The sequence below is a fragment of the Clinocottus analis genome, unplaced genomic scaffold (assembly GCF_023055335.1).
Source record: "Clinocottus analis isolate CAN_PGR_092001 unplaced genomic scaffold, fCliAna1.0.p SCAF_2, whole genome shotgun sequence".
Classification (NCBI taxonomy): Eukaryota; Metazoa; Chordata; class Actinopteri; order Perciformes; family Cottidae; genus Clinocottus; species Clinocottus analis.
Window position 1 is genome coordinate 11,896,496 of NW_027175931.1, and position 26,079 is coordinate 11,922,574.

Consider the following 26,079-nt stretch of genomic DNA (forward strand, 5'->3'; position numbering starts at 1 on the left):
TATATATATATATATTAGCATCCTTTATACTCTACAATGTGAGGTGCTCTTTTGATGATCCCATCTTGTCGTCCTCTTTGGTCAGATAATGAAAACATTCAATGATTAGTTTGAACCTTGACGAACGTTCGGATGGAAACATACTCTCTGCAGCCAGCGTGGTGATATAATCTGTGTTTGAGCTCAGTGTGAAGGCAGGCGGGCTGAATGAGAGCGAACACCATGCGGGCAGTGTGACACAGGCACTCTGCTGGAGACTACAGGGCATGTCTGTGTGGGCATATTTGCATGATAGAACCATTGTGGAGGCCTGGCATACAAACAAAGCCCATCTCTGTGTTTCCTGTGTGTTTTAGCTGCTGATATCAGGCATGTTGGACTGAAGAGACTTCAGTTAGAAGTAATGGGTTTGAAGGCGTTGCGTAGTGGGGATAATGGTAGTGGGTGTGGTTGATGTTGCTTGTCAGAAAATTTCACTCAACACTTTGGAGTAAAATCATTAAAACAGGAACATTTATTCTTCGAAGGAGCAGGGACAGAGACACATCGCCTTACTTTACTAGTTGTATATCCAAGTCTGCTCGCCGAATAAGCGACGCGCTACCTTCTTAAAAAGCTTATGGTTATCAATACACCGAGGCCACCATGACGTCTTCATGGCTTCATCCCACCATTGCGTCTTTAGATGGGCCTCGGCATGATATGATAACAATGGAATTGCACGTTCTTTCAGAAAGAGACGAACAGGTTCCCCTGTCTCATGGCTATCAGGAGACACGCCAAGTTTGTGTGTAATATTAAACACAGACAGTAAGATGAGAAGTCTGAATATAACAGTGAAACAGTCACTGATTAAGCGTAAATATTTTTTTCTTCCAACATTTCTCCAACTTGAACCTTGCAGTGGACACATGCACTGTCATTGTGCATGTTACTGTTCATGTGTGTTGTACTGTTTATATTTAGCCATGTAAAGCATTATAATAATCACCATTTATGTGGGTGGGGGGTGGGATTTTTTTGCCACTTTGACATGAACACTAATGACCTTAATTATGACCTAACAACATCCCCATGGTTACCTCCCACTCTCTGCAGGAAGCTGAGTGTGGAAATGTCATCGCCTTTACATTATGTGTCACTTGATTACAGGTCTACCAGCAGCTTTTGCAAACAGTGCTCACAGTCGAGTTAAATATATTATAGGTAGATTATGTAAAAACCTTCCCCCAAATGACCCTGAGTGTGGTAATGCTTTGGGATCTGCATGTTTGGCATTTGTATTAATATCTACTTGTTCTGTATCTTCTATCATTGTTTCAGTCATCTCTGATCATTTATATGCAGGCTCGATGCAGTCGTGTGGAAACCACGGATCTCCAAAACATCATCATTGCAACACTATCTTCTAATTGCTGCCAATCCAGTGGGTTTTTAGATTGTTCAATGATCTTATTCTGTTCCGTTTTCGAGATTCATTTTCTCTCTTTTAATAGTCAATTCATTATTAATGTTTTTTTTCTTCATTGCTCTTTTGTGTGTTTAGGTGGTGATTTTGACAACCATTGGCCCATATTATGGCTTATTTGAGAAGTATTCTTTGGGCAGTGTTTGATTGACAGTCGTCTTTTTAACTAAATTATATTAAGTTCCAGTGACTGACAAAGATGGTAAGGAACAGTAAACCAAAATCCAGGCTTCAGAACTCCTCTTCAGAAACCTCCGGGTGACAAAACTAGTGCACATGCATATTAAAAAAAAACAACAATGTTTTAGACAACCTCTGGTTCTGGCAAAGAATGAAAAAGAGTAATTTTATAGAAGAATTTCAAATTGCTGCAAAACATATGTAAACCATGTTGTTCTCAAAATGCACATTTCTTTATTTCTTTCAATTCAGCTAGACAGTGAAAATGAAACATGAAGAATAAAGCAAGACCAGATGCCATGGTGACATGGAAACGATTGTGGTTAAAGTAACTGTCGCTGGCTCTAGAGGAAATCCGAGCTTTTGTCATGGAATTTTATAATTTAGGTACTTGTTGTAATTTGAACCAAAAGCCCAGTCGGTTCCTGCTGCATTTAACATGATAGATCAACAGAACTAAAACTCCACATCCGCACTTCATCTGCTAAGCCACCCACTCCCCACTTTCTATCCACTTTCAGTTCAATAGTCTCTCTCACCACGCCCCGACACTCTCCCTGGAGCTGCACACACTCTGGAACAAGAAGCTGAATTTACTGTAGGGAACACATGCATATGCATGAACACATTTGAATCTTTGTCTTGTTTCCCCCCTTTTTTTTTGAAGCAACAGTTTATTTGACCAAATCAGAGTGTGGGACAGCACGTCTGCGCTTCTTGTGCCTGTCTTCAGTGCACAAACAACAAATGCACTAACGCAGCTAACAGAACCGTGACTTGAACAGACTGGTGTTATTGGGAGAAAAACTGTGGAGAAGTGTGCTGCAGAATGAAAATCTTAAAATGTATGTAGGTGTGCATGTGTGTGTGTGTATGTGTGTGTGTGGTGTGTGTGTGTGTGTGTGTGTGTGTGTGTGTGTGTGCATGCACGTAGCAGCTGGTTCTGGTCAGCTGACGGCTATTGCAGACTGTGATTTGTTGGGTGAGCTGGGCTGAACCGTGCACAGCTGCTGTCAGTGTGTGTGCGTGTGTGTGATAGAGGAAGAGAGAGAGAGAGAGAGAGAGAGAGAGAGAGAGAGAGGGAGAGGGAGAGGGAGAGAGGGAAAGAGAGGGAGCCATGTAAGACTGCCAGTGTGTAAGCTCAGCAACATTAGGAGCTGGATACTGGAGTAGAGCAGTGCTGGAAAGAAACAGAAAGCTTGTGAAACAGGACCGGGGGAACGAAGCAAGACTCGGGAGGGTCGAGTAGGATGGAGCTTCAGTTATCCTACTGGGCTTGAACAGAACACAGCACCACTGGCTGGACCAGGGGCTGGATGGACTGAACTGGATTGCGTCATCAGGGCTGACACTTGAGTTCAGGTTGAGAAACAAGGACCTCTGTGCAGGTGACACCTACACTGCTGGACAGGACCAGGCTGGACTAGCAGTGGATTATGGGTTGTTCAGCGAGTGTGGTACTGCTGCTACGCTCAGTGGGCGGGGCTGACTGCGGCCACATGTGTTCACGACAGGACCAGATGTCATTGGAGGCTGCCACTCCAACCCTAGAGGGTTACACCACTACCACCTCTCCTCTGACCATCATTGTAATGGTAACCAGCACTAACACACTTGCAGCTCCCATTAACTGTGAAAATGTGTGGACAGGAAGAGGGGTCGCAGTGTGTGGGTGTTCAATGTAGAGGAATTGTGTGCACAATGGCATCATATTTTATCGTAGTATTTTTGTTTATTTTAATTGCAGTGATGGAAGTCCAGAGCCAGTAATTTTTTCCGTGTGGATATAGTTTTCTTTTCTTAATTTTCTTAACTCCTACTTTCCTGGTCAACTTTCTTTTCTTAACTGCCTCTTTCTTTTTGTCTTTGCTGAGTTAAATGTATGATCAGTGATTGGGGCCTGGTTGTTTCCATTCACAGCTGAGAGGCAGAAGGACGGAAATGGAGGGAGGAGAATAGAGGGGGATGGTGGGGTCAGACATGAGGAATCTAGTTTCTGTGGGAAAAAATTTGCAAACTCTGCATATGGTCAACAGAGAAGATGATAACAATAGCTATTCAAAGAGAACCATGAATGAAATAGTATTTACCTGAGTGAGTGAATGAATGAATGAATGAATGACGGAATTGGATTATTTATGTTGTTTCTCCTTACCAACTTTTTGTCTTTGTACAGTCAGTACATCTGTTTGGTGTCTGTATCCACTAGTGCTGGCCAGATTTTTTCAATCCCAGAAAGACCCTGGTTTCTGTAAACTCAGTGGAAAAAATGTTATAGTTTTGGCATAGTGGGATTTTTACACTCGCACCGTCTGGTTCCCTTTTCTTTCTTTCTTTCTTTCTTTCTCTCGATAAACCTTCTGGTGCCGTGTTTTCTGGTCTCTGTGGCAAGTCACCATGCTTTATCCTCAAAAGTCATGTTTGACTGCTGATTATTGTACTGTAAGCCAGTCTTTTTGAGAAACTGTGCACCAACTCTGCCTTTTGCTGATCTATTGTAGCATGAGATATTTTCCATGTCACAGTAAAGCGTGGTTTATACTCGGCGTACGGGAAGGTCTGAACATGTTTAAAGTGGTCGTGGCGCTTGGTAGTTCATCTCTGATTTTTTTTTTACCAGTTGCCAGCCCTCAAACAGAGCTCTTCAAACAAGATTTTCACAAGTAGTTCACTGCTTTAGAAGTCAGAGGTCTTTAAAACATCTACATTTGAGTAAATTGTTTTCCAACCATATCAAAATGTCAGCCGGATATTAAACCCGCGTTTCATTATAACACATTAAAAACCTTACCTTTTGTCTTTATAACACTTTTATGAAGGCAATAAAGTAGTCCATGGATATGATATTTGGGTTTACAGTTATTCACAATTGATTAACATCAATGCCATGTGCGGTGGCTAGTGCTAGGTGCCATTCCTGAGTATAAATCACTGACAGACTCTTCCCTGCAGCACTGTGTCATGCTTAAAGACATTAACCTGATCTGTGATTCACACAGGTGCCCAGATTTGTCAAGATAATGTGTTTTTTATGAAACATAATTGCATTACACTAATAAATGATCATGTAGAGGAGTCAGATTAATGGATATATAAGGCCAATCTAATGAAAATGTACAGCTGTGAATCATCTGCATGACAATTAATAACATTTAAAATAGTATAATATAGCAGCAGCATGCAGACAGAAAACAGTAAAGGCTCAAGTATTGAACCATGGGGAACTCCAAAGGTCAAAGTCAGCTTGGCTGATCATTTTAAAGTTCCATTTTGAAAAAGAAATAAATTATAAACTGACATATTTCTACCTATTGTTGAAGATGCTCAGTTAATTGATTTGAAACTAGTGCCAAACACACAGCTGTGATCTAAAAGAACTAAAAATGCCAGCTGCTAGTATCAAATCATTCATAACTCACATGTGCCATCTGACCATTTGGTCATGAAACTGATGACACAATCATCGACAACAACTTTGGAGTTGTAGATGATCGTGAAGTATTTGGAAGGTCTGGTCTTCAGTTCTTTAACACCGTTTGATCAAGGAAGGGCTTCCCTAAAAATGCTTTTGAAATGAGCAAGACTTGAACCACTGGTCTGTGCTTTGTTCACAATTGTAACAACAATATACGACACAATAAGAACAAGACTGTTAAGAAAGATTTCAATCAGGAATGTGGATGGCAACCATGACTTCCATCAAGGGCGCTGGGGCTCTTAACACATGCTACACGTTGTCCCCTATAGCTGTCGGCCATGCAGTACACCACCTAACCTCCACCCCTTCAAGCCCGACATCCTATCTAACATCCAGTCACTGACACTGTGGTCAGGGAAGGAATGCAAATCCTCCCGTCTCTCTTTGGACACTGTCAATCATCTTTGGTGTTGACCTCTTGAGTGGCATTCGATGATGTGTTACTGGTTGGTTAATTCATCGTTGACATTATGTGTGATTCGGTGGAATTATGTGTCCAGTCACTGCAGAAGAAGGGCAGCTAAAGGTTTGCGGAATAACCTCACAGCAGAATAGACAGACTGAAAGAGGTTTATTAATAATCTGTGTGGCGTGTTTTGGAAGAAGGTAAGTTAGTTAGAACAATCTTAATTGTCTTTTTACCATCACTCAACACATCATATTGGCCGTAGTAAAGAAGAACAGCAATGTTCATCAGATGAGCGACTTCTCTATGAAGTACGAATCCCCATTAGTCAAACTGTGTCTCTCCTCAGACCTTGCATTACTCTAATAATGTAAAACAGATGACTTCTGTCTGGTTTCTTCTCCTTGTTTCTGTCCCAGTTGTTCCCCTCTTTCCCCTTTCTGTCTCTCTCTCTTACTCCCTTTCAATCTTTCACAATATTTCTCATCCTCCAAACTTCCCCTCTCTTCGTTTTTGTCTTACTTTCCTTACATCTTTCCTTGAACAGGATGATTGTCCCTAAATATGTGCTTGAGAATGACAGAGACCAGCTTGTGCTAATGTGAAAAGAGTTGAATGCTGAGATTTCCTCCCATCTTTGTCTTAATCGTTTTCCAACTTTGATTCATTCTGCTCTTCTCTTTTCCGCACCCCACCCTCCTCTGCCTCTGTCTCGTTCTCTTGTTCAGTTATGCTGTGAGCCACCAGTCATGCTCTCTATTTGTGCCCTCCACACAGCTGTAGGGTACCAACATCAACACCCACTCCATCTCACCCCTGCTAAGAGGGATGGAGAAAAACAAAGGAGTGGGGGACGGAAAGAGTGATGTAAAAAGGGATGTTAAATCGGGTGAGAACAAGAGATCAGGGAAGAGACAGAGAGAGAATCAAAGGAAGAAAAAATAAAGGCGTGTGTTGCTGAGGATGTTTGATGAAGAGAGGAAGCGATGGAGGGATGAGAGGAAGGGATGGAGACAGCTGCAGAACAGAGGACGGATGGAGGGAGGAAAAGGGTGAAAGAAGAAGAGGAGGGAGCTTGCAGATCAGACATTAACTGGCTTTGAAGGAGTGCAGTGCTAAGAGCATAATTGTGATTCACTGTGTCAGATGCAAAACATCAAAGAGTTAACATTTATTAAATTAGAAAAACATACAGCAGATTAAGATGAATGATTTACTTATGAATGTCTTGTCCTGGTAGACTTGCAGGTTATTGTTCCACTCTTATGAACATCAGAGTGGCAGTCATGGGACGTATAGTTTTATCGCTGATGAATTAAAAGTGTAGCTCAAAGCAAAACAGACAAACCAAACGTTTGCTTTTCACATAGAATTTCCATTTAATTTGAAACGGATTTGGGACCTTTAGCCTTTAAAATCGTCTGTCTCATCACATCATTTAAACATTACCAACTGCCAGTAACCGACGTAACCACCACACACTATAAACTAAAGCAATGTGAACCCTCAAATTTGTATGTTAAAAAGATTATTTTCATTCCCAATGTTCAGTTCTACATTCACACATCTATTATAGCATACATACAGGCTGAGCGACTGTTGTATAAAACTGTATATCATAGCTTGTTTAATAAAAAAAACAAGCCCAAAACTGCTGTATTTGGATGTATTGAACACCAAGTAATCTACAAGTGAAATATATGGTTTGGTACATGTCACAAATGTGCCCCAATGCAAATTGTGGAGACCTTGCCTGTATTGTCTCTGTACTAAAACCTCCCTGACTTTGTTTCGCTAAACTTTATCAAAGTCAACCTGAAGAAAAAATCTTCAAATATTGTGCGATAATTGCCATTAGAGTTTAGATCTTACAGCTGCATCATTTAAAAGAAATAGTTATCACAAAAGTGCATTTTTTTCTAGACAGACCTGCAACCTGTGTGTGTCATCTTCATTTACTCTTAACCAGTAACATAAAGACTGATATTTAGACATCTGAGCAAACTATCACATGTGTCGGTAGCTTTTTATTAGAACACCACAAATATTAAAATAGCCTTAGTGGTTGCAGAGATACAACCTTTTTAGTTTGGGTATGCAATTTTCGAACAGGGGCCTAAAAAACGTTGGTTCTCGAAAGGTTTTAACGGCTCGGTGCATCCAAATAAAAAGGTATATTCTTATTTAACTCTTGTGGTATGGCCATGCAGACAGTTCTGGGTTTGCTTGTTCAGGTTTTGAGATCGCTGCCTCTCCCCCAGTACATTTGAGATGAATGTGATTCCATTTGTGGTGCTTACTCACAGCATTAAAACATCCATGCGTCATTCCAGCAACTGTGTTGAGTGCCGAATGGCGGTGCCTTATGCAATGTGTTAACAGCAAGTATATTGGTTTGTTGTCTCATCAGGAGTTGCTTCCTCTTGTATAGGTCTCCGTTCTGCTGCGGAGGTTAATCTGAGGAAGTGAGTGTCTGTGTGTGTGTACAGGTGAATATAGATAAAAATGTCATATCTTTATTTATATTGTGTTTTGTGCGTTTATTTAAATGAGAACGCACATCAGTGGATACTTTTGTATACGTGTTGTTATACATTCATTGGCCTGCAGACAGTTTCATGGACAGGATTAGAACAGATAAGCTTTAGAACAGGAAGTTGATGGTCTGCATGGTAGTTCATTGGTTTGGACAAAGGCAGATAAGTTGCTCAGAGTTTGACTTTGAGTGTGACTAGTGAAGGGCTTGTCTGTTTGTACACTTGTGTTACAAAAATATGTTTTTGTAAACTTAAATTGCGATAGCCTTGCTGAATTGTCAGAAAACAATCGACATTAATAGTATGATGTGTAGAAACGTCTGGTTGGTTAGATTTTTTTGTTTGCAGGGGATTTTCTGAGTCTGTGGTTGCATGTGTGTGTGTGCTGAAGCGTGCATTGGACGTCAAACATCAACTTCCTCTACATCCACGTGCACTGACACAAACTCTCTGAGCGTTAGTTCTGCTTCTGGTGGAGCACATGTTTGCGATGTGTGTTTTGTTAAGTTCACTTTTAATTTAGCTTTGACTTTTTTTTTTTCTCCCGATAGTGGAGAAGTTCTGGTGCTTTTTTGTGTAACATTATACACACTTAAACTTCATTCTGCTCACAATGAGCTTCAGGAGTAAAATCACCTTCAGGAGGAAAATAAAGAGCAAACGAGTGCGATCGGATTTCACCCGGCTGAGTATTGTATGTATTTGTATGTCTCTTATTGACTATCACATAGCTACAGTTTACTATCAGGAACTTACACATGTGTGTATATGCTGTCAATCATAGTGCCAATTGGGATTTATAGCACAGTCAGTGGCCATTATACTGTAATGTAATGTGTTTCAAGATATTTGTGTGCTTTATTTGAGCCAGGCTCAGGAAAAGCCAGATTAAAGAGAATATGCAAATTAATTGATCACCCAGCAGAACTAATGGTACATTACTGGGTCTGTCAGATGTCACCTGATGCTGAAGCCTAAGACTTTCCCTTGAAACGTTAACACTGACGTCACATGGGTATCTCCTCACCTGCCTGCTCTTCTCTGTCACTTATCATGTCATTTACTTGCTAATCATTACTGCGCAGAGAAGCAATGTGGCTAACAACTAATGATTATTTACATGAATCATTCAATTGTTGACTGTTTTTTAAATGCATTCGTTAATTATTTATCAATATAAGCCGTCGGAAAGTATTAAAAAAAAAAGACTAGACTAGGCTTAAAAATAACTCTATGAACTGTGACTTCAAAATCCGACAGTGTAATTCAGCAGGCTCAATATTAACAGTATGACTTTCCTAAAACACAGATCCCCTTGGGTTGAGTTACGTTCTCGCCTCTTTCCTTCGTGCTCTCAGTTGGTGGTGCACCAAGAGGCCTGTTCTGAGTGCACTGTCTGCGTGTGAACCAAACCAGAGAGCATTGCTTCCTCACCACAGCCTGCTCCAGTGCTCTCTTTGCCTCAGTTGCTTTTCTCCGAATGACAGAAGTAATTTACCAGCGTCTTCTCTCTGTAAAACACGTTTTAAATGTTGTGGTTTCTTGTATGTAAACGAATCATTGACCTGTTGCATAAGCCTTCAAAAGAGAAAGTTGGTGTATTATGGATTGTTTTGTCTGAAGTTCTAGTTTCGCAGTTTATATACTGAGCGTGTAAAAAGGGGTTGTGAGAACAGGCATCTGCATAGAGAAGAACTGTTGAGTTGCGTGACTCTTGTATGTGGTGTTTTCATGTTTGAGGTCATAAAATGTCAATATATGTTGGTCTAGTTGCATATTGAAGTTAATATTTACTGAAAAGTCTGCTAACATGACAACTTCATGTAAATATCTGAAACTTATCTTTTTAATCTCAATTATTTTAAAACAAGTCTACATAATGTGTATTTGTAGGTGTGGTGCATCACAGCTTCACTTCAGCTGAACTACTACTTCCTCTACAATTATTTTGGTCCTGTTGATGTAATGGAAAAACACAGAATTTTTTTTTTTAATAATCGCTGTCATGGATACTGCTTTTAATACAATATGTATGCATGCTGCAACGATATGAACACAAAGTGTTTATTTTATTCTGATTGTACCACATCTGGTCATATATATGAAATATGAGATAGAAATTTTTACTTTTAAAAGGGTTGTGTATAATTTAAAAATGTCCAATATTGGAGTTAAGATGATACTCAAATTACTTTCTTTTTTTCCCCCATGAATTGAATACTGTCTAAAGTTAGAAAATATTACTCATCAATAAATAAATTTGTCCAAGCATTCAGTACTTACAGTAATAGATCTTTGTTAATGCTGGACGTATCATATTGCATTGTGCCATATATTAGATCTTAATGTATTATATTCAATCAATCAAAACTTTATTACAGACTCAGGCTCCAGATTAATGACAAGACGTTACGTAGAATAAACAAAGTACAAAAGCACAATAATTAGTCATGGTTTGAAATGAATATAAATCAATATATCAGTACACCAGTGTCTCCATTGAGGTTTGATGCTCAACAACAAGTGAAGACTGATCAAATGTCTCTGTGTTTCCATTTACAGCAGGAGAAGCCCAAGCTGATTGATCCTCTCGACTATGAGACTGTCATCTCTGAACTGGGGGATGAGTTGAAGGAAGACCCTCTTAGAGAATTGCTCCTATTCCCCGACCATGATTTCACGGTGAGTGTGTGTTTGTGTTTGTGTGTACGTTGGGAACCTGGTGGTTATTACAATTCTGGTTGACTGGCGTAGATTTTCATATCTATGAAATGCAACACATTGCATCGTTGGCAGAGAGCAGTGTACTCGCAAAAGATGTAATGGTTTTCTGTTCTGTTGTGAGAACTTGTGACGGCACTACAGCAGACAGTAAATGTAGAACACTACATTTACTACAGTAAACGGGAATGTAGTACAAGTCGTGGTTTGTATTACGTTGGCTTATAAAATGCAACACGTGACGTCAGCATCACGCACTTATTCACACTAATCATGCACTGCGGTCTTTTCAATACAGTAAACAATCTATTCTCCCCTGCTCCCATTAGCTCTTCGTCATTAGTACTTTCATTGCAGCGCTAATGCGTTTCTGCAGACACAGATGCATTGCACATTGAGATGACCTAATTGGCTGCTTGGCAACATTGGCATGTGGAGTTGCAGAGTTGTAGCTTTTAAGCTTGACTCTGTCTGTTCCCAGCTCTGTCTGGCTACGACACAATCTCCTTTGATTTTCTTTGTCTCTGTGTCAGTGCATGTGGAGGCAACCTACAGTCAATTTCCATAATTGTAACTGAAAGTGGCTTGGCTGAGCATTGCTAAAATGCTAAAATGCTAAAAAAAAAAAAGGCATTTACTGGATCTGCTTCTTTGCCAGTTGGTTCGTGAGCTCAGTGCTCCGGCTGATTTGGTTGTAGAAATCAAAGTCTGTCTCTGTGCACACGAAGAGATTTTTACTTTGGATTTGTTTTCATTCCTATTCTGCAAAATCACTTGAATATGAATGAGCGCCTTAAAGATTAAATGTTTTTTTTTCTGTTGATAGATCATAACAAATGCTTTATACAATACAATCTGCATGATTCATAGTTTAGGTTATTAGTTAACGATCTAATCAGTGTCTGAGAAAAATACACGTAAAGGGATTTGACTTAGATTATCTATCTCCACCGCAATAAAGCTTGTCAGAAACTATTTCTTGTAATATAAGACATATTTTGTGTTTGCATGTCCTCTCAAATTATGAGGTTTAAGCAATAAAGTATGACAAGGACTCCTGATAAGAAAGTTGCTCCCAGGGCTCTCTCCAGCAGCCCATTTGTCTGCAAGAGGGATTAATCCTCAGTTGAACTACCTAGGGTTTTTGTTCCTTTTTTGGGTGGGTTTCTCCTTATCTGAACCGAAGCGGGGGTTAAAGGACAGAGGGTGATGCATGCTGTACAGATTGTAAATCTACTTGCGGCAGGTTTGTGATATTTGTTCAATGTATTTGACAGTTCTGTTTGTGAAGGCCATGGCATCTATTTGGTTCACATCAAATCATTGAAATTGTATGTTTCTCCACTTATTTATCCAGGTTGTGTCTTTAATCTGTGAAATGTCTTTGGATTTATAACAATGGTTTAATTGTATGTGTAGGAAGAGAAATATTTTTGGTGGCCACGATTTTGTTTCACCTGTGACCTTGAACAGAGTGATAAACCTCGAGAGTTTTGTGGATGAAACTTTTTAACATCTCGTCGTGTGATCAATTGAAATGACACTTTAGTATTTTCTTTAGTAATACGTAATAATGCATTTTATTCGTAAACACTTTCATTGTAATCTCAGAGTGCCACAGAGCCAATATATCTTAGAAAAAAAGGTGACTTACCTCGCCATGACACATCTTTCATCACGTGAACTGTCCCTTCCCTTTTATCCCACCAGGTATCCACTGTGCCTCAGGAGAGACGGACTCTCAAGTCGACTGTTCCTGAGGGGGCAGAACTGCAAGCTGAATGTCTGCTGGTCAGACAGGTGAGGAGCAAGTGGGCGTTTGCCCACATGTGTCCTCATGTGTACCGGACATATCTGAAGCTGTCGTGGTTTGCGATTAAAAAGCTTTTCGTTAGTGGTGGTTAGGGTTTTCAGTTTAGGTTGTTCCTACTATAGGATCCTGATACCGGTGGAGCAATTTCACCAGGCCTCTAAGAGAGAGAGAGTGTGTGTCTGTGTCTGTGTGTGTGTGTGTGTGTGTGTGTGTGTGTGTGTGTGTGTGTGTGTGTGTGTGTGTGTGTGTGTATATGTGTGTGTGCGCGCGTTGGGACATATCCACTAAGCCCTTGAGATTATGAATGGTCGAATTAAAATGAGCCCTGAGTAGACGGAAACTCACCAGACTGTCCTGTCACAGCCCAATGGAGAAGAGTGTGTGTTTCTAACTTTTTATGTGTGTGAGGTTGATAACGTAGCAGATAATACGTAAACAAAAGACATTGTAAACAAAAGATAGAGATCGTTTTAAACAAAAAAGATCAAAGGAAACTGCGACACAGCGTTCCATAAGCAGACACGCGAGGGGATGTGAAACTGCCTTTGTGACGTGTGCGACAGACAGACTGAGATACCTTACAGTGAGAGAAACCTATGAGAGGACTTTTAACACGTGAGACAGACAATAAATCTATGAAGATATCTTTATTTGTGCATTCGTTGGGGACACAGTTTCAATTCAGTTCCTTATAATTTAGATCCTCTCATGATGAATCCCAGCCTGCATGTCAGTAATCAGGCCTCAGGAGAGCTGGTGTCTACTGTTCTTTCACTGTGGTGTAGCTTTCTTCATTGTCTGCAGACATTTCAGCCGTAGGTCTCCCAGAGAGCCCATCATTTTATGAAGTTAATATTTAATCATGTTCAACTTAATCTCCTTCCTCTCCTTTAGGCCTGTAAGTATTACAACTCTGACCTAAATGTGGTCCAGTTCAAGTATGACGACTATGCTGGAGACTACCGCCTGCTGCCCAGGTAATACACTTGGCCAATACTCAATAAGCCTCTTAACTGTGTCTGCTTTATGGGATTTAAAGCTGTAGGTTACCATTTTATTGAGGAGAGTGAGATGAGAAGAATGATATCATTCACATATATGTGCGCTCTATATAAAACTACATCCAGGAGATGGTTAGCTTATCTTAGCATGAAGACAGGAAGCAAGGGGGAACAGCTTGCCTGGGTTATATTTGCGAGACAATTATCTGACTTGGCACAGTGCCTTTCTGATTCAGTTTGGAGATACCAGGAAGTCACTACACTTGGTAAAAAACATTGTACGGAACAAAACAATCCGTAAACTCTACCTTGTGCATATTACACTTAGATTTTTGTGGCGATTACATTCATTTATTATTTTGTAAGTCAATGTTCAGCCTCCAACATTGAGAGTGCTATCAATCTTCTCATGTGACTCTTGGCTGAAACATTTCTCTCACCTTAACTTTCTTATTGTGGTATTAGTTGTGTTTTCCTTTGTAAGGTATTGAATGTGTATACTTTATTATTTTTGAGTTCATGATGATATGGATGTTTAAAAAAAAGAAGTAAATTCAGACTTGTTAGTCTTTCTGACTTGATTTATGAACAACCAGACCCGGAAGTAGCCCCTAACATCAAGGATAACCACAAGGTGTTGCACTGAGGTAGGAGGACATTAACAAGAACATGGTGGTGGCAGGTGTTGAGTGAGAAAAGTCAGAGTGAAAGACTGAGGACTTTCCACCCGAACACATGTTAACTCACAGTGCTCCCTCAATCCGTCTTTTAAATGTCAGCCATCCAGTCTGACACCTAAACAGTCAGTAAGCCATTCATTTAACTGTCACTCAGTCAACTGGAGTTTTATCAGTCTCGGTGAGAATGACGCAGAGCTCTGCAGTTACTGCGCTCAACCACAGGAATGTCCCTCTCGTGTCCCCTGGGTTGGCACTGTACTCTTTCAGTTGGTTCACATAATCTCTGACCTGACATCCAGGCTGAACTATAAAGTAAGATGCAGCCTAAGCACAAGTGAGAGCACCATCACACCTACTTCAGCTGTTGCTTTGCAGCTGTATAATTAGCATACTGGCACAAACATTGTTTGTTCATAAGGATAACAAACCATAAACTGTAGACTTAAACATGAATCAAACATTCATGTTGAAGTGAAATACAGCAGGAAAACCTGAGTACAATGGAGATCTACAGCTACTGTATACGTGCTATTGTCACCACTGTGATTGATTGTAGTGTTTCTCATCTGCGGAGGCCAACATTAGCATTCCTCTGTCAGCGGCCAGCCCACAATCACCAGGAATCTTCTAAACATAGTCGCCTGAAGAGATTTTTATCAGACAGATTTAACGACAGTGACTTTTAGCGGAGGGTGGCTCCAGCGTTACCCTCCAGAGGCCGCAGCCTCGCTGTCTAAGCTCACAGCACACACACAAAGGCATTTTATCCCATGGCTCGCACACAAAGACAGGTTAGCCCGTGAAATCAGTGAAGCAGGATCGAGTTAGGACTACCTATTGTCGACTGCTGACAGAGAATGTTGGAGCAGAGTCAGCTCCCCACACTCATTTGCACCACTCCAATAGAGTGGACAAATTTGATTCCTGAATCCTTTTCTCTTTCCATCAATACATTTAATTATCATAGTTTCACATTTTTTTCCCCCCATTCCTTTATAGGAAACTGTACAAAGCAGAGAAGCTGCCATCCCATTCTTTTGAGATTGACCATGAGGACATTGACAAGGATGAGGTCAGTAATGACCATCGTCTGACAAATGCTTTTAGAGAGAATGCATTACCTTCCGGAGACATCCTGTTCAAATTAATTTACCCCTGCCTTGAAGCTGTTAAAATATACTTTGCAAGAGCAGTTAGCTCTACATTGTTACATTGTTTGTGAACATAATTTGATTGACAAATTGCCATCCACACATAGAATGAGTCTTAGAAAGTCTCCTCTTTCTCTCTTGATCATCTATAACTGTGACTGTATTTGTGTTTACAGGATACAACCTCCCTGTCTTCTTCCAAAGGAGGTGGGGGAGGTGGTGGTGGTGGAGGGATCGGTGTGTTTCGGTCTGGCTGGCTCTACAAAGGGAACTTCAACAGCACTGTCAACAATAGCATCACTGTTCGGGTGAGGAAATGTCTGATGCTCTCCGTGTCCATGCCTTGTCTTTCCTTTTGACCTCAGATCACGCCGGTTTTTCGCTGAGCTGTTTTACTTCGTTCTACCTGGTGATAAATTTAGTTTGACCTTTATGTAACTCTTGTTGATGATGTATATAAACACAGAAGGTTTTTCTCAGGGTGAAATGTAGCAACATCTACTTTGCTGTTTGTAGTTCAAAATCTCTGAAGAACAACCCCTTTATGTCTTAGGGACATTTTTTAATAATACAAGTATTTGCCAATGGCTTTGTTATGAATGCACTATTTAAACCTTTTTTTCAATCTGTGCAGTCATTCAAGAGGAGATATTTTCAGCTTACCCAGTTGACGGATAACTCCTATATCATGAACTTCTACAAAGACGAAAAGATCTCAAAGGAACCAAAAGGGTGCATTTTCCTTGACTCGTGCACTGGTGTGGTACAGGTGGGTTTTAAAGCATTTATATTAGCAAGAGCGCAAAACAATATCAATTATATTATAGATTTATACACTTGGATATTTAAAGTAATTAAAACAAGAATGTGCTGTGTGCAAAAAGCAGCAAAGAAAAAAGGATTAAAACAATCCCATTGCATCAAGTACTGTATCGACTGGGTTCCCGAAGACCTTCATCACATAATCCCTGAATTTAAAACATATTAAAAGAAAGAATAAGTGACATTTAACTTTACTGTGCAAGTATTATCTTTTATAAGGGATTGTTTTTGATTGAATTTGCTTTTTGATTTATTTAGTTTGAGTTATTTAGTTTTAGAGTCGGTAGCCTTGTATTTACCTTTATTCTCATAAAATAACTTTATTGTCAAATACATCCATCTATAAAGGCTGCAGTGGAACTGTTGGATGGCAGATGTCCCAAACCATAATTGTATTTACATGATTTAAGATGTGATATTTTTTTCGATTTGTAGAGGTAGTTTCATTATCCATAAACTAAGCTAATCAAGGCTAAGCATATAAGTCAGCCTACGGTATCTTCAAAAACCGCATGTGGAAGAAAGTCAAATTTTCCAAAGACGGAACCAAGCTTTGGTTTTGTCGGTTAACCACATTATCCTATCCATCCTTCCATTCATCCCTCGACAGAACAACCGTCTGAGGAAACATGCCTTTGAGCTGAAGATGAACGAGGTTACGTACTTCGTACTGGCGGCGGAGACCGAGCAGGACATGGAGGAGTGGATTAGCACGCTGACTCGCATCTTACAGATCAGTCCTCACGATGGTCCGGCTCCTGACCGCAAGAGTCTGGACCTCACCGACCATCGGCAGGGTGAGACCCCTTCTGCTTTTGTATTTAGGAATACACAAAGCCTACCGATGATGTGGAGAGGGAGAGAGAAATGAAAAATAGTTGGAAAGAGTAAAGTCGATGGAAGCACAAATTGTAATTTAGTAGCGAAGGGGGTATTTAAGAAGAGGAAATTTTAGCATAATTCCATCACATGTATAAATCATGTTGCCCTAAAGAGAGAACCATTTTATACTTGGTGTCAGCGAAAATGTAACCTTCTGTTCGCTCTGTGACTTGCTCCAACCAAATAATATCCTCCATCTTGCCATGCAATTAATTGGGAATTTTAGCTAGGTTAGGGCTCAATCCATAACATACTATCAGGAAATGAAGCCTGACACCAACCAGTGACTCCACCTTTGCTTAATAAATCATAATTAAAAATCATCATTAAAAGACTCTGCGAGAGCTGGGCATAGAACCACAGCCTGTAACATAACACACAAAAAACAGACCTTTGAGACTTGGCCCAGTGAAAAGGGGCGTGATGATGTAATAGCGTCAGCCGTCATGGCTCTGTGGTCTGTTAGCATGCCTCTAAATCAGGCTGTAAGCGTGTGGTGACCTACCATTAATGAGCCATTTTGTTCAGCATGGCCTTTGGGAAGAATTGCTCTCGGCACACGAAGGATATATTTCTACAGAAGCCTGCCTGCCTTATTGCCCGTAAATACCACAAATGGAGTCATATTTTATACTGAGCTGGATGTATGTCCGCTGACTCTGGTTAGTGTGTATTTAATGTGCTGCCTCTTTTAGAAAATATTATATGGCCTCTGACCTTTTGGGAAAATGCACTCCTTAGATAAACTTTCCCATCGAGGCAGTATTGGCAGTCATCACTCATGAACAGATGTCCTGATTGTGTTTGTTCTCCCTCCAGATGTGTTTGACCTGTCGTTGAGTGACTGCTGTTTGCAGGAGAATGAAGATACAACGACAGAGAACGGCATCAATCCAGAGCTAGCAAAGGTTGGCTATCAGCTGTCAACTCTGCTCTTTCAAACACTAATGTACCTCTGCTGCTGTTGCTGCCTGATAACTTATAACTGTACATGCTTGCAATGCCCAACTGTCTATTTAAAGGGGCCCTTTGACCATCAGTGGTGCTATGGATCTATGCACATAAGCAATATAAATTACTGGTATTTTCTGTGGATCAGCAGTTGGTGATTGTAAAAGAGAAGAAAACAATGTTGATGAAGATATTCAAAAAGTTGGCTTTGGGAATATTTTTCATGAGGAAGACATTTCTCATAGTATTTTAACACAATGCAATTCAATGAGAAACACAGAACAAAAACACAACCTTTGTTTCCAAGAAAACTCTTTCTGTTTTTACTCTTTTTACTTGAAAAATTATTAGTTGCATTCAGTTGCGCTTTAACTGCAGTCTCTCTGTCTTTATCACCATCTCTTCTGTAAAAGTATATCTCTGAGACGGATGAAGGAATTCGCTGTGCCAGGAGAGAAGAGAGGTTGAATCTGTTCTCGCTGGACCCTGATACTCCAGTATGTACAGTGTCTTCATTGTTTTTAAGTGTTTCTATTTGATACAGTGTATAGTTTTAACCCAACATAATTCATCCTTTTGACACTATGCGTTGTTGTATTTTCGAACTTGAATCTGCTTTTGATCAGATCTTATGAATGAAAGTTTCAATGGAACTTTATTTAACCCCTCACAGGTTCTGAGGAGCCCGCGGACCGAACATTCATCAGTTGAGAATGCAGCAGTGCGTCCGTTTGAGGAAAAGCTGGGCAGAAGGTTTATGATAACTTGCCGATCACTCAGTCTCATGTTACAGGGCTGCATCAACGAGAGTGAAACTGGACCAGTCACGAATGTGAGCATTAGAAATATGCGCTTTTTACACTTTCAATGCTTCAAAACTGACTTTTGCATTCATATGTCTCAATTGATTATGGTAAAGCATTTCAGAGGGCGTATTTTGCCGGGTGAAGGTACGACTGAGATTAATAGAGCTAAATCTGCCCCACTAGATTGAACCTTTCTTCGTGTCTCTGGCTCTGCTGGATGTACGAGAAGGGCGAAAAGTGTCCGCAGACTTCCACGTAGATCTCAACCATGAGACTGTGCGTCAGATGCTTGGAAGCTGCTGTAATGGCACAAGTGTTCCTGTGACGGGGGTTGAAGTTCAGGAAAATGGCCTCTGCTCTCCTACAGAGAAGAAACCAGGAGACTGTTGCCTCGGTTTGGACCTGGAGCACTGGCTCTCCTTTCCAAATCAGGTAAAAAGATGTTCCTGCTACAGGATGTTTTATAGTTGTAAAAAACATTTAGCTTGCAAATCAGTCTAATATTCCTTCCCAATGCTCTTCATAGGCCATCTTCTCAGTCACCAACCCCCACACAGACATCGTGATGGTGGCAAGAGTGGAAAAGGTGCTGATGGGAAATATTACTTGTGGTGCAGAACCTTATATCAAGAATACAGACTCCAGCAAGGTCAGTCATTTTTTTAATGTGTTGGTCTTTGCCCTTTTGTGTCAATGTTTGACATCATTGACACAAATTACATGGATATAACAACATGGAACTGAACCATTGTATTATCTCTTGATGCAAGCTGGGAAAAAGGGCTCATGAAACATGCTGTTTGGGCATTTATTTTACGAGAAATGGCTTAATGAACTCCAAGAGTTTAACAAAATGGACTTTTTGACATTTACAAAATGGACTTCCTGTAAGGCAAGAGTTTATCTTCATCACTGAATGTCCGGTCGGTTAGTTTAGAAATGAGGTTTTTCCGACATCCTATCCAAGACATTTTCTGGCTTCCCGCTGGCTGTGCTCCATGTGGTCCTTGTGTAAATGGCTAAGTGAATCACCAGACATTCAACCTGCTGCCTGTATTCAACAACCTCTGGTATAGTCTGCCACTCTGTCTAGGTCAACCAGAATTTAGGGCTGATCCCAGCCCATCGTATTTAAAAATATCCGATGTGATGTCTTGCTAACTTCCCCTTTCTCTGCTTATGTCTCATACAGACTGTTCAGAAGATATTAAAGTCCAACAAACAGTTCTGTAATAAGCTGGGGAAGTACCGTATGCCATTTGCCTGGTCTGTCAGGTCAGTGCCACTGGTTGGAGGCTCAGTTGTCTCAACATTTAAAACTGTATTTAACATGTTTATCTCCACAGTATCTAATGGTTAAAAGAAATTTTTACGTCTCTGTCTATCTATTATAGGTCAGTGTTTAAGGACAACCACGGGGCACTGGACAGAGAGTCTCGATTCTCGCCTCTCTTCAAACAGGAGAGCAACAAGATTTCCACAGATGACTTGATTAAGCTTGTAACTGAGTACAGGAGGTAAGGCGTACTGTACGTTACTTTGGCTCCTTCAACGCTGCAACAAGGAAGCAGTTCTGAAGACATTTAACTCTAACCTTTGTTTGTGCAGGGCAGAGAAGACCAGCAAACTGCAGACTATACCTGGGGCACTGGAAATCGCGGTCGACCACGTTCCATTGGAGCATCCTAGTATGTCCGCTTTTTAGGCACTACCTCCCCTCTGTCTGTTCATTCATGTTCCCATACTGCTGTCTTTCTGGCCCCTCCTTCCCTTCTACTTCTCTACTCTGCCAGGTGTTTGTAACTGTGTCTTTTCTGTGCGTTCAGACTGTGTGACATCCTCCTGTGTACCGGTGAAGCCCTTTGAGGAGCTGAGCAAACACCAGCCTACTGTAGAGGTGGAGGAGTTTGTCCAGGACACCACCAAGTTCACTCAGCCGCACCGCGTCTACAGAAACCACATCTACGTCTATCCTAAACACCTTAAATATGACAGCCAGAAGAGCTTCGCCAAGGTATATAGCATAGTAGCTTTTAAAATCACTTGCAATGTGCCTCTTGTTCTTTACATACTTCATATACTTTCATTTTTCACAATTATTTTGTTTGTGGGCAATAATTAACGTCATAATGGTCCTTTTGTTCCCAGGCTCGTAACCTTTCAGTCTATGTGGAGTTCCGCAGCTCAGATGAAGAAGTTGCCAAACCTTTAAAGGTAGAAAGCTATCTAAAAACATGCTGATAGGACATTTACTGGCTTTTATACGACTCCATTTTCTCTACCATGAAAAACTCTCAGAGCATGACTTTTTTCTGTTTCTGCCATTTTTCTAGTGCATCTACGGCAAGCCGGGAGGTCCGGTCCTCACCACAGCGGCCTGCTCCACAGTCCTGCATCACTCCCAGAACCCTGACTTCTATGATGAGGTAAATATGTGCAGGATCAATCATCCCATTGATGACAGTAGAACCTGGAATTGGATTGACTGCTTGGCGTCAGCCGTCTTTAAAACAGAAACATGTGTTTCGAGAAAACGCACCAATCTGCAGCATTGCTCGCAGCCCATCATCTAACCTGTTACATGCCGTTGTGTCCCCCAGGTGAAGATTGAGCTTCCTACTCAACTTCATGAAAAGCACCACCTTCTTTTCTCCTTCTACCACGTCACCTGTGACATCAATGCTAAGACGAATGCGAAGAGGAAAGAAGCCCTGGAGACACCAGGTGAGTTGGCGGCATATCTGAAGTTGTAAAATAGTCAACCTTATTATGCAGTGGGTCATTTTGTGGTTGGTCTTGTCCGCCATTCAGTACTCTGTGTTTTGTGTCCGTGTGTGCCTTTTCAGTGGGCTATTCTTGGCTGCCTCTACTCAAAGAAGGTCGTCTGTCATCCCAGGAGTTCAGCGTCCCTATCTCCTGTAATCTGCCACCTGGATACCTGGCCATCAAGGAAGCGAGCAACACAAAGGTGAGAGAGAGAGAGGAAGGAATGGGAAAAGAAGGGAGATAGATATGGGTGTATGAATATTAGAAATTGTGATGAATAATGTAAACATTAATTTCTGTAAAAAGAAAGGTAGTGGATAAATTGAGTGTTTAAAGAGAATGAACATGGGTTGTTACAATCCTCACTTTCTTCATTTCACAGAATGGAGCAGACTTGAAATGGGTTGATGGTGGAAAAGCTATCTTTAAAGTGTCCACCAATGTCGTCTCCACAGTATACACTCAGGTAACACCATCACCTGGCTTTCTGCAGGCTCTGCTCGTTCTCTTTATGAGGGTTTACTAATCCTGAGATGAACTGCCAATGGGTCCGAGGTGTGATCGGTCAACGCTCAGATAGGTTACAATTCTGCATGAACCTAAGCAGGATAAGTGGTATAGAAAATCAATGGATTGCTGGTTTCAGTCTCAACATTCTTGTCAAAGTGAGTGAGAATGGAGACATGCATGAACACTTAACCCAAACAAGAGGTGTCATATCAGTATCCAGGGGGTTCAGTCACTAATGTTTCCTCCAAGCAAAATCCAAACCTCATAATGTCTCAATTGCATCCTTTAGTCTGCATCTATCAAATAAAACCAGCAATGTACATTTGCATTTAATTTTATATGATTAATATGAATTATTATGAACTTTTGAAGAAGGATACTTTTAACTTACAGGCACATTTAATTTGGAAAACAAATAGATATATTTACCATTATTAGACTTAGTTTTAAAATAAAACAAAACAGATCCTTTTGAATAAAATAAATAATTAATGTTTCTTTTAGAGTGCAAAAAAGAGTGCCAACTGAGCTTCGATTAGCTCATTTTACCTTATTCCAAAGAAATGAGTGTGGTACTTCTCTACCAATGGTTTGAATCTTGTCTTGAATGGAGTTGGAGTCATCATGCACATGTTGCTCATTGGTGAGCCTGGAACTGTACTTGGTGTTAATAACGGTCATACGCTGACTGACATGTGTGTCAGCATTCTCCACATTAACATGGCCAACGTGTGCTGTGCTATTTTGATTGGACCAGGGAAAACAGTCTCATACAGGATGTGTGGGCAGAGTCATCTCTCCATGCCGCCATCTCTCTTACGTCCCTCTGATGTTCTCTCACGCGAATTGTCTACGCACGGTAGACAACCGATTCGATTGGCTCAATTGAGTGAAGCTATATCCGTACTGACTGGATTAGCTGCGCTCACGGTCTATAGCGTCTGAAAAAAACAACAGTCCTTGAAGATTAGCCCTGTTATTTATTCTCATAAATTTATCATAAATTGGCCAAAACAAGTTCAAATTAGAATAAATACATTTGAAACCGGACATTTTTAAAAGTAAGATAGAATGTGAAGTCATGTTAATAATATTTAAAAAAGCTAAAGAGAAACACATCTTAAGATGATTTTCTAAAATATCAATGGATATTTAGTAGATACATCTCTTCTTGGTACTACTGTAAAGACTTGCAGCTGCAATAAAACTTTCACTACACTATGTATTGCATTGGCCTCCATAGTAAATAGTCAAACCAAAAACATCACAATGAACTTTGCGGTTCTTTTTGAAATGATTAAAAATACTTCAACTGTTTGTAACAAAGCTGAGAGAATGGAATATAAAATGACTGACACAGTGAGATGGTGAAGTTTACATTTTAGGATGAACTGTGACTTCAAAAGTAACCAGTCCACTAAGTATTAGTGCAGATGCCGAGTGCTAACTCCCCGGCTTCTTCTCTCTGTGCCAGGACCCCCACCTGAACCGATTCTTCCAGCAGTGCCAGAAGAGAGAGCCGGACCTCTCGCAACCTCCTACCTCCAACTTCCTCAACTCCTTGAAGGTCAGAGAAAAGGCCCGATATCCCCTCAATTTGTATTTTTTTGTGACCGAGACTTATACCAAAGCTTTGACTACTGAACACGGCTAATGTCTAATCGCGTTATGTCTAATCAGTGCACATCTGTTGTACTGTATTGCCAGACATAATCATTTTTTTCTGCCCCTTTTCTGGTTTATGTTTATTTATTTCCACAATTCTTCTCCTCTGCTCTTTTTCCCACCGCCCTCCAGGGTCTTCTCAGTATGGAAAGGATCCCAGTGATCATCCGATTTCTGCCAGTGCTCTTCAATCAGCTGTTCAAGGTTCTGACTCAAAATGACAACGATGAGGTCACTACTGCCACCACCAGGTAGGCCGTGGTACTACAACATCCATAATGGCTGGACTGACATCAGGGCGGGGGCTCAGTAAATCTGTTAAAGCACACAGTGAGGGATACGTTTAAAATTATTGTTTCCAACGCCATACGCTGTTTTTATTCTTTCACAACAAAGATCTGCTATTGAAAAGAAACAACCAGGAGAAAATGTGTCAGTGTTGGTCATTGATTGATGATAGAGGCTGTAATAAATACACCGCTGTGTTGTCCTGTGCCTGCAGAGTGCTGGTCCACATTGTTGCAAAGTGCCATGAAGAAAACCTGGATCACTACCTGCACTCCTATATCAAGGTATACTAACATACCAACAATACTACCATGGTGTGTGTGGTGTGCTCGAAGCAATCCCTGGAATGGAGTGTGTTTGTGTGTGTTGATCAAATGATAATTATGAAGGCTGTTGTGGACGGGAATCTCTGCACAGACTATTTCATTTCAGAGGCTTTGTGTGTGTGTGTGTGTGTGTGTGTGTGTGTGTGTGTGTGTGTGTGTGTGTGTGTGTGTGTGTGTGTGTGTTTGGACCAGCAGGAGTGTGGTTAGAGCCGCATGCCCAGAAAACTGTGCAAACACAAACAGAGTAGTAGGGAGAGATGAAGACGATGAAGAAAGGGCGACTGAGTAGGCAGCGCACGAGGATGTTCAGCCCGCTCAATCAGGAACACAAGGCGTGTTTGTTTAAGGGGACAAATCAGGAAGATAATTAGAGAAGAGAGCTGGAGAAACCCACCAGACCTGTTTCGTGTTGGCCACAGTGAGGGAAAACTGCTGTGCTTGAAGAGACAGTGGCAAAAAAACGAATGGTGGGAGGGTGAGCGGAGAGGACGAGCACGGCTAATGGAGCCGGGGTTGCCATAGTAACAGATTGGCATGATGTTCAGTAGTAGTGGTTCCCAATTTACACGGCTGTGTGCGTGTGTGTGTGTGCGTGCGTGTGTGCGTGTGTGTGTGTGTGTGTGTGTGTGTGTGTGTGTGTGTGTGTTCAATGAGAGGGAGAGGAAAAAAAGGGGGTTCAATTCACTGTTGCATGAATTGAATAATGTGCAGGAATATTGTATGATTCAAACTTTAGATATGTTTTTCTTATACTTAGCCGAATGGAAAAATATTTTCTTTGTCGTTTTTCAAGTTTCTGTATGCTGCAAGTGTCTGTGTCCTCATGCATCTACAGTATTTATGAATGTGTGTATTAGTACATATTAGAGCTGAAACAATACATCTATTAGATAAGTCGATGAGAAAATAGAAAATTAATCAGCAAGTATTTTGATGATCAATTATTTGTTTAGAAGAAATAATTATTTTGCTGCTTTTATCCATTTTGTATCTCTATATGTAGGTCTTTGTTGCATGTAGTTCCCGATCTTTCTCTTCCTTCATTCCCTGACAGCTCTGCTTTTGCTTCACGATAAAGAAAAAAAGATAAATAGATTATAAAAAGAATTGTTAGAATGCACCTTTGACTTATTTTCCTTCTCCTGGTGTGTAGTATGTGTTCAGGTCAGAGGCCCATGGCTTCAGGACAGTTCACGAGGAGCTGGCTAAGGGAATGACCTTTGACCTGAAGAGTAATGAGCAGGCAGCAGTCAAGAATGTCCTAAAGGTTTGTCTCTTTGCTCAAACCTACTCTTCAGTTTATTCATTTGTAAATGGAAAGCTTTATTTTTAATTCTGGAAACTGTTGTTTATTTGTCTAGGGAAAGTAAATCAGTGCAAAACTCTCAAATAAAATGATGTGTGCCTCCCCTGTTTTCATGCTGGAGCAAGACTGACCTTGCTTTGACTTCTCCTGGTTTCAGTTCTCCTGGTTCTTCTTTGAGCTGATTGTGAAATCCATGGCCCAACATTTGCTTGATTCTGACAAGGTGAAGGTAAGGTGGCAGACTCTACTTTTCCCTCATCGTTATTTATTGGTTCAGTATAGTTCCTTTTCATTTGCATATTCTGATTGTGAATGCTGACTC

At 40.7% G+C, this 26,079-nt stretch overlaps 1 protein-coding gene across 6 annotated transcripts in view; it reads left to right on the forward strand.

Moving 5' to 3' along the window:
* Positions 1–26,079, forward strand: part of dock10 (dedicator of cytokinesis 10) — a 58,864-nt gene that overhangs the window by 16,308 nt on the left and 16,477 nt on the right. For 4 of the 6 annotated variants that reach the window (XM_068585202.1, XM_068585204.1, XM_068585205.1 and 1 more), the window contains exons 2-27: positions 10,632–10,751; positions 12,501–12,590; positions 13,498–13,580; positions 15,284–15,356; positions 15,612–15,743; positions 16,070–16,204; positions 16,868–17,054; positions 17,959–18,047; positions 18,504–18,587; positions 18,764–18,922; positions 19,080–19,328; positions 19,423–19,545; positions 20,089–20,171; positions 20,291–20,413; positions 20,505–20,584; positions 20,723–20,910; positions 21,045–21,110; positions 21,230–21,322; positions 21,497–21,620; positions 21,743–21,864; positions 22,045–22,128; positions 23,647–23,739; positions 23,970–24,088; positions 24,340–24,409; positions 25,605–25,718; positions 25,915–25,986. In XM_068585202.1, the coding sequence (XP_068441303.1) occupies positions 10,632–10,751; positions 12,501–12,590; positions 13,498–13,580; positions 15,284–15,356; positions 15,612–15,743; positions 16,070–16,204; positions 16,868–17,054; positions 17,959–18,047; positions 18,504–18,587; positions 18,764–18,922; positions 19,080–19,328; positions 19,423–19,545; positions 20,089–20,171; positions 20,291–20,413; positions 20,505–20,584; positions 20,723–20,910; positions 21,045–21,110; positions 21,230–21,322; positions 21,497–21,620; positions 21,743–21,864; positions 22,045–22,128; positions 23,647–23,739; positions 23,970–24,088; positions 24,340–24,409; positions 25,605–25,718; positions 25,915–25,986 (2,955 nt within the window). Of the gene's footprint in view, positions 1–3,084; positions 3,244–10,631; positions 10,752–12,500; positions 12,591–13,497; positions 13,581–15,283; positions 15,357–15,611; positions 15,744–16,069; positions 16,205–16,867; positions 17,055–17,958; positions 18,048–18,503; positions 18,588–18,763; positions 18,923–19,079; positions 19,329–19,422; positions 19,546–20,088; positions 20,172–20,290; positions 20,414–20,504; positions 20,585–20,722; positions 20,911–21,044; positions 21,111–21,229; positions 21,323–21,496; positions 21,621–21,742; positions 21,865–22,044; positions 22,129–23,646; positions 23,740–23,969; positions 24,089–24,339; positions 24,410–25,604; positions 25,719–25,914; positions 25,987–26,079 lie in introns of those variants that run through there. The other 2 variants (XM_068585206.1, XM_068585201.1) reach the window with 1 other exon arrangement.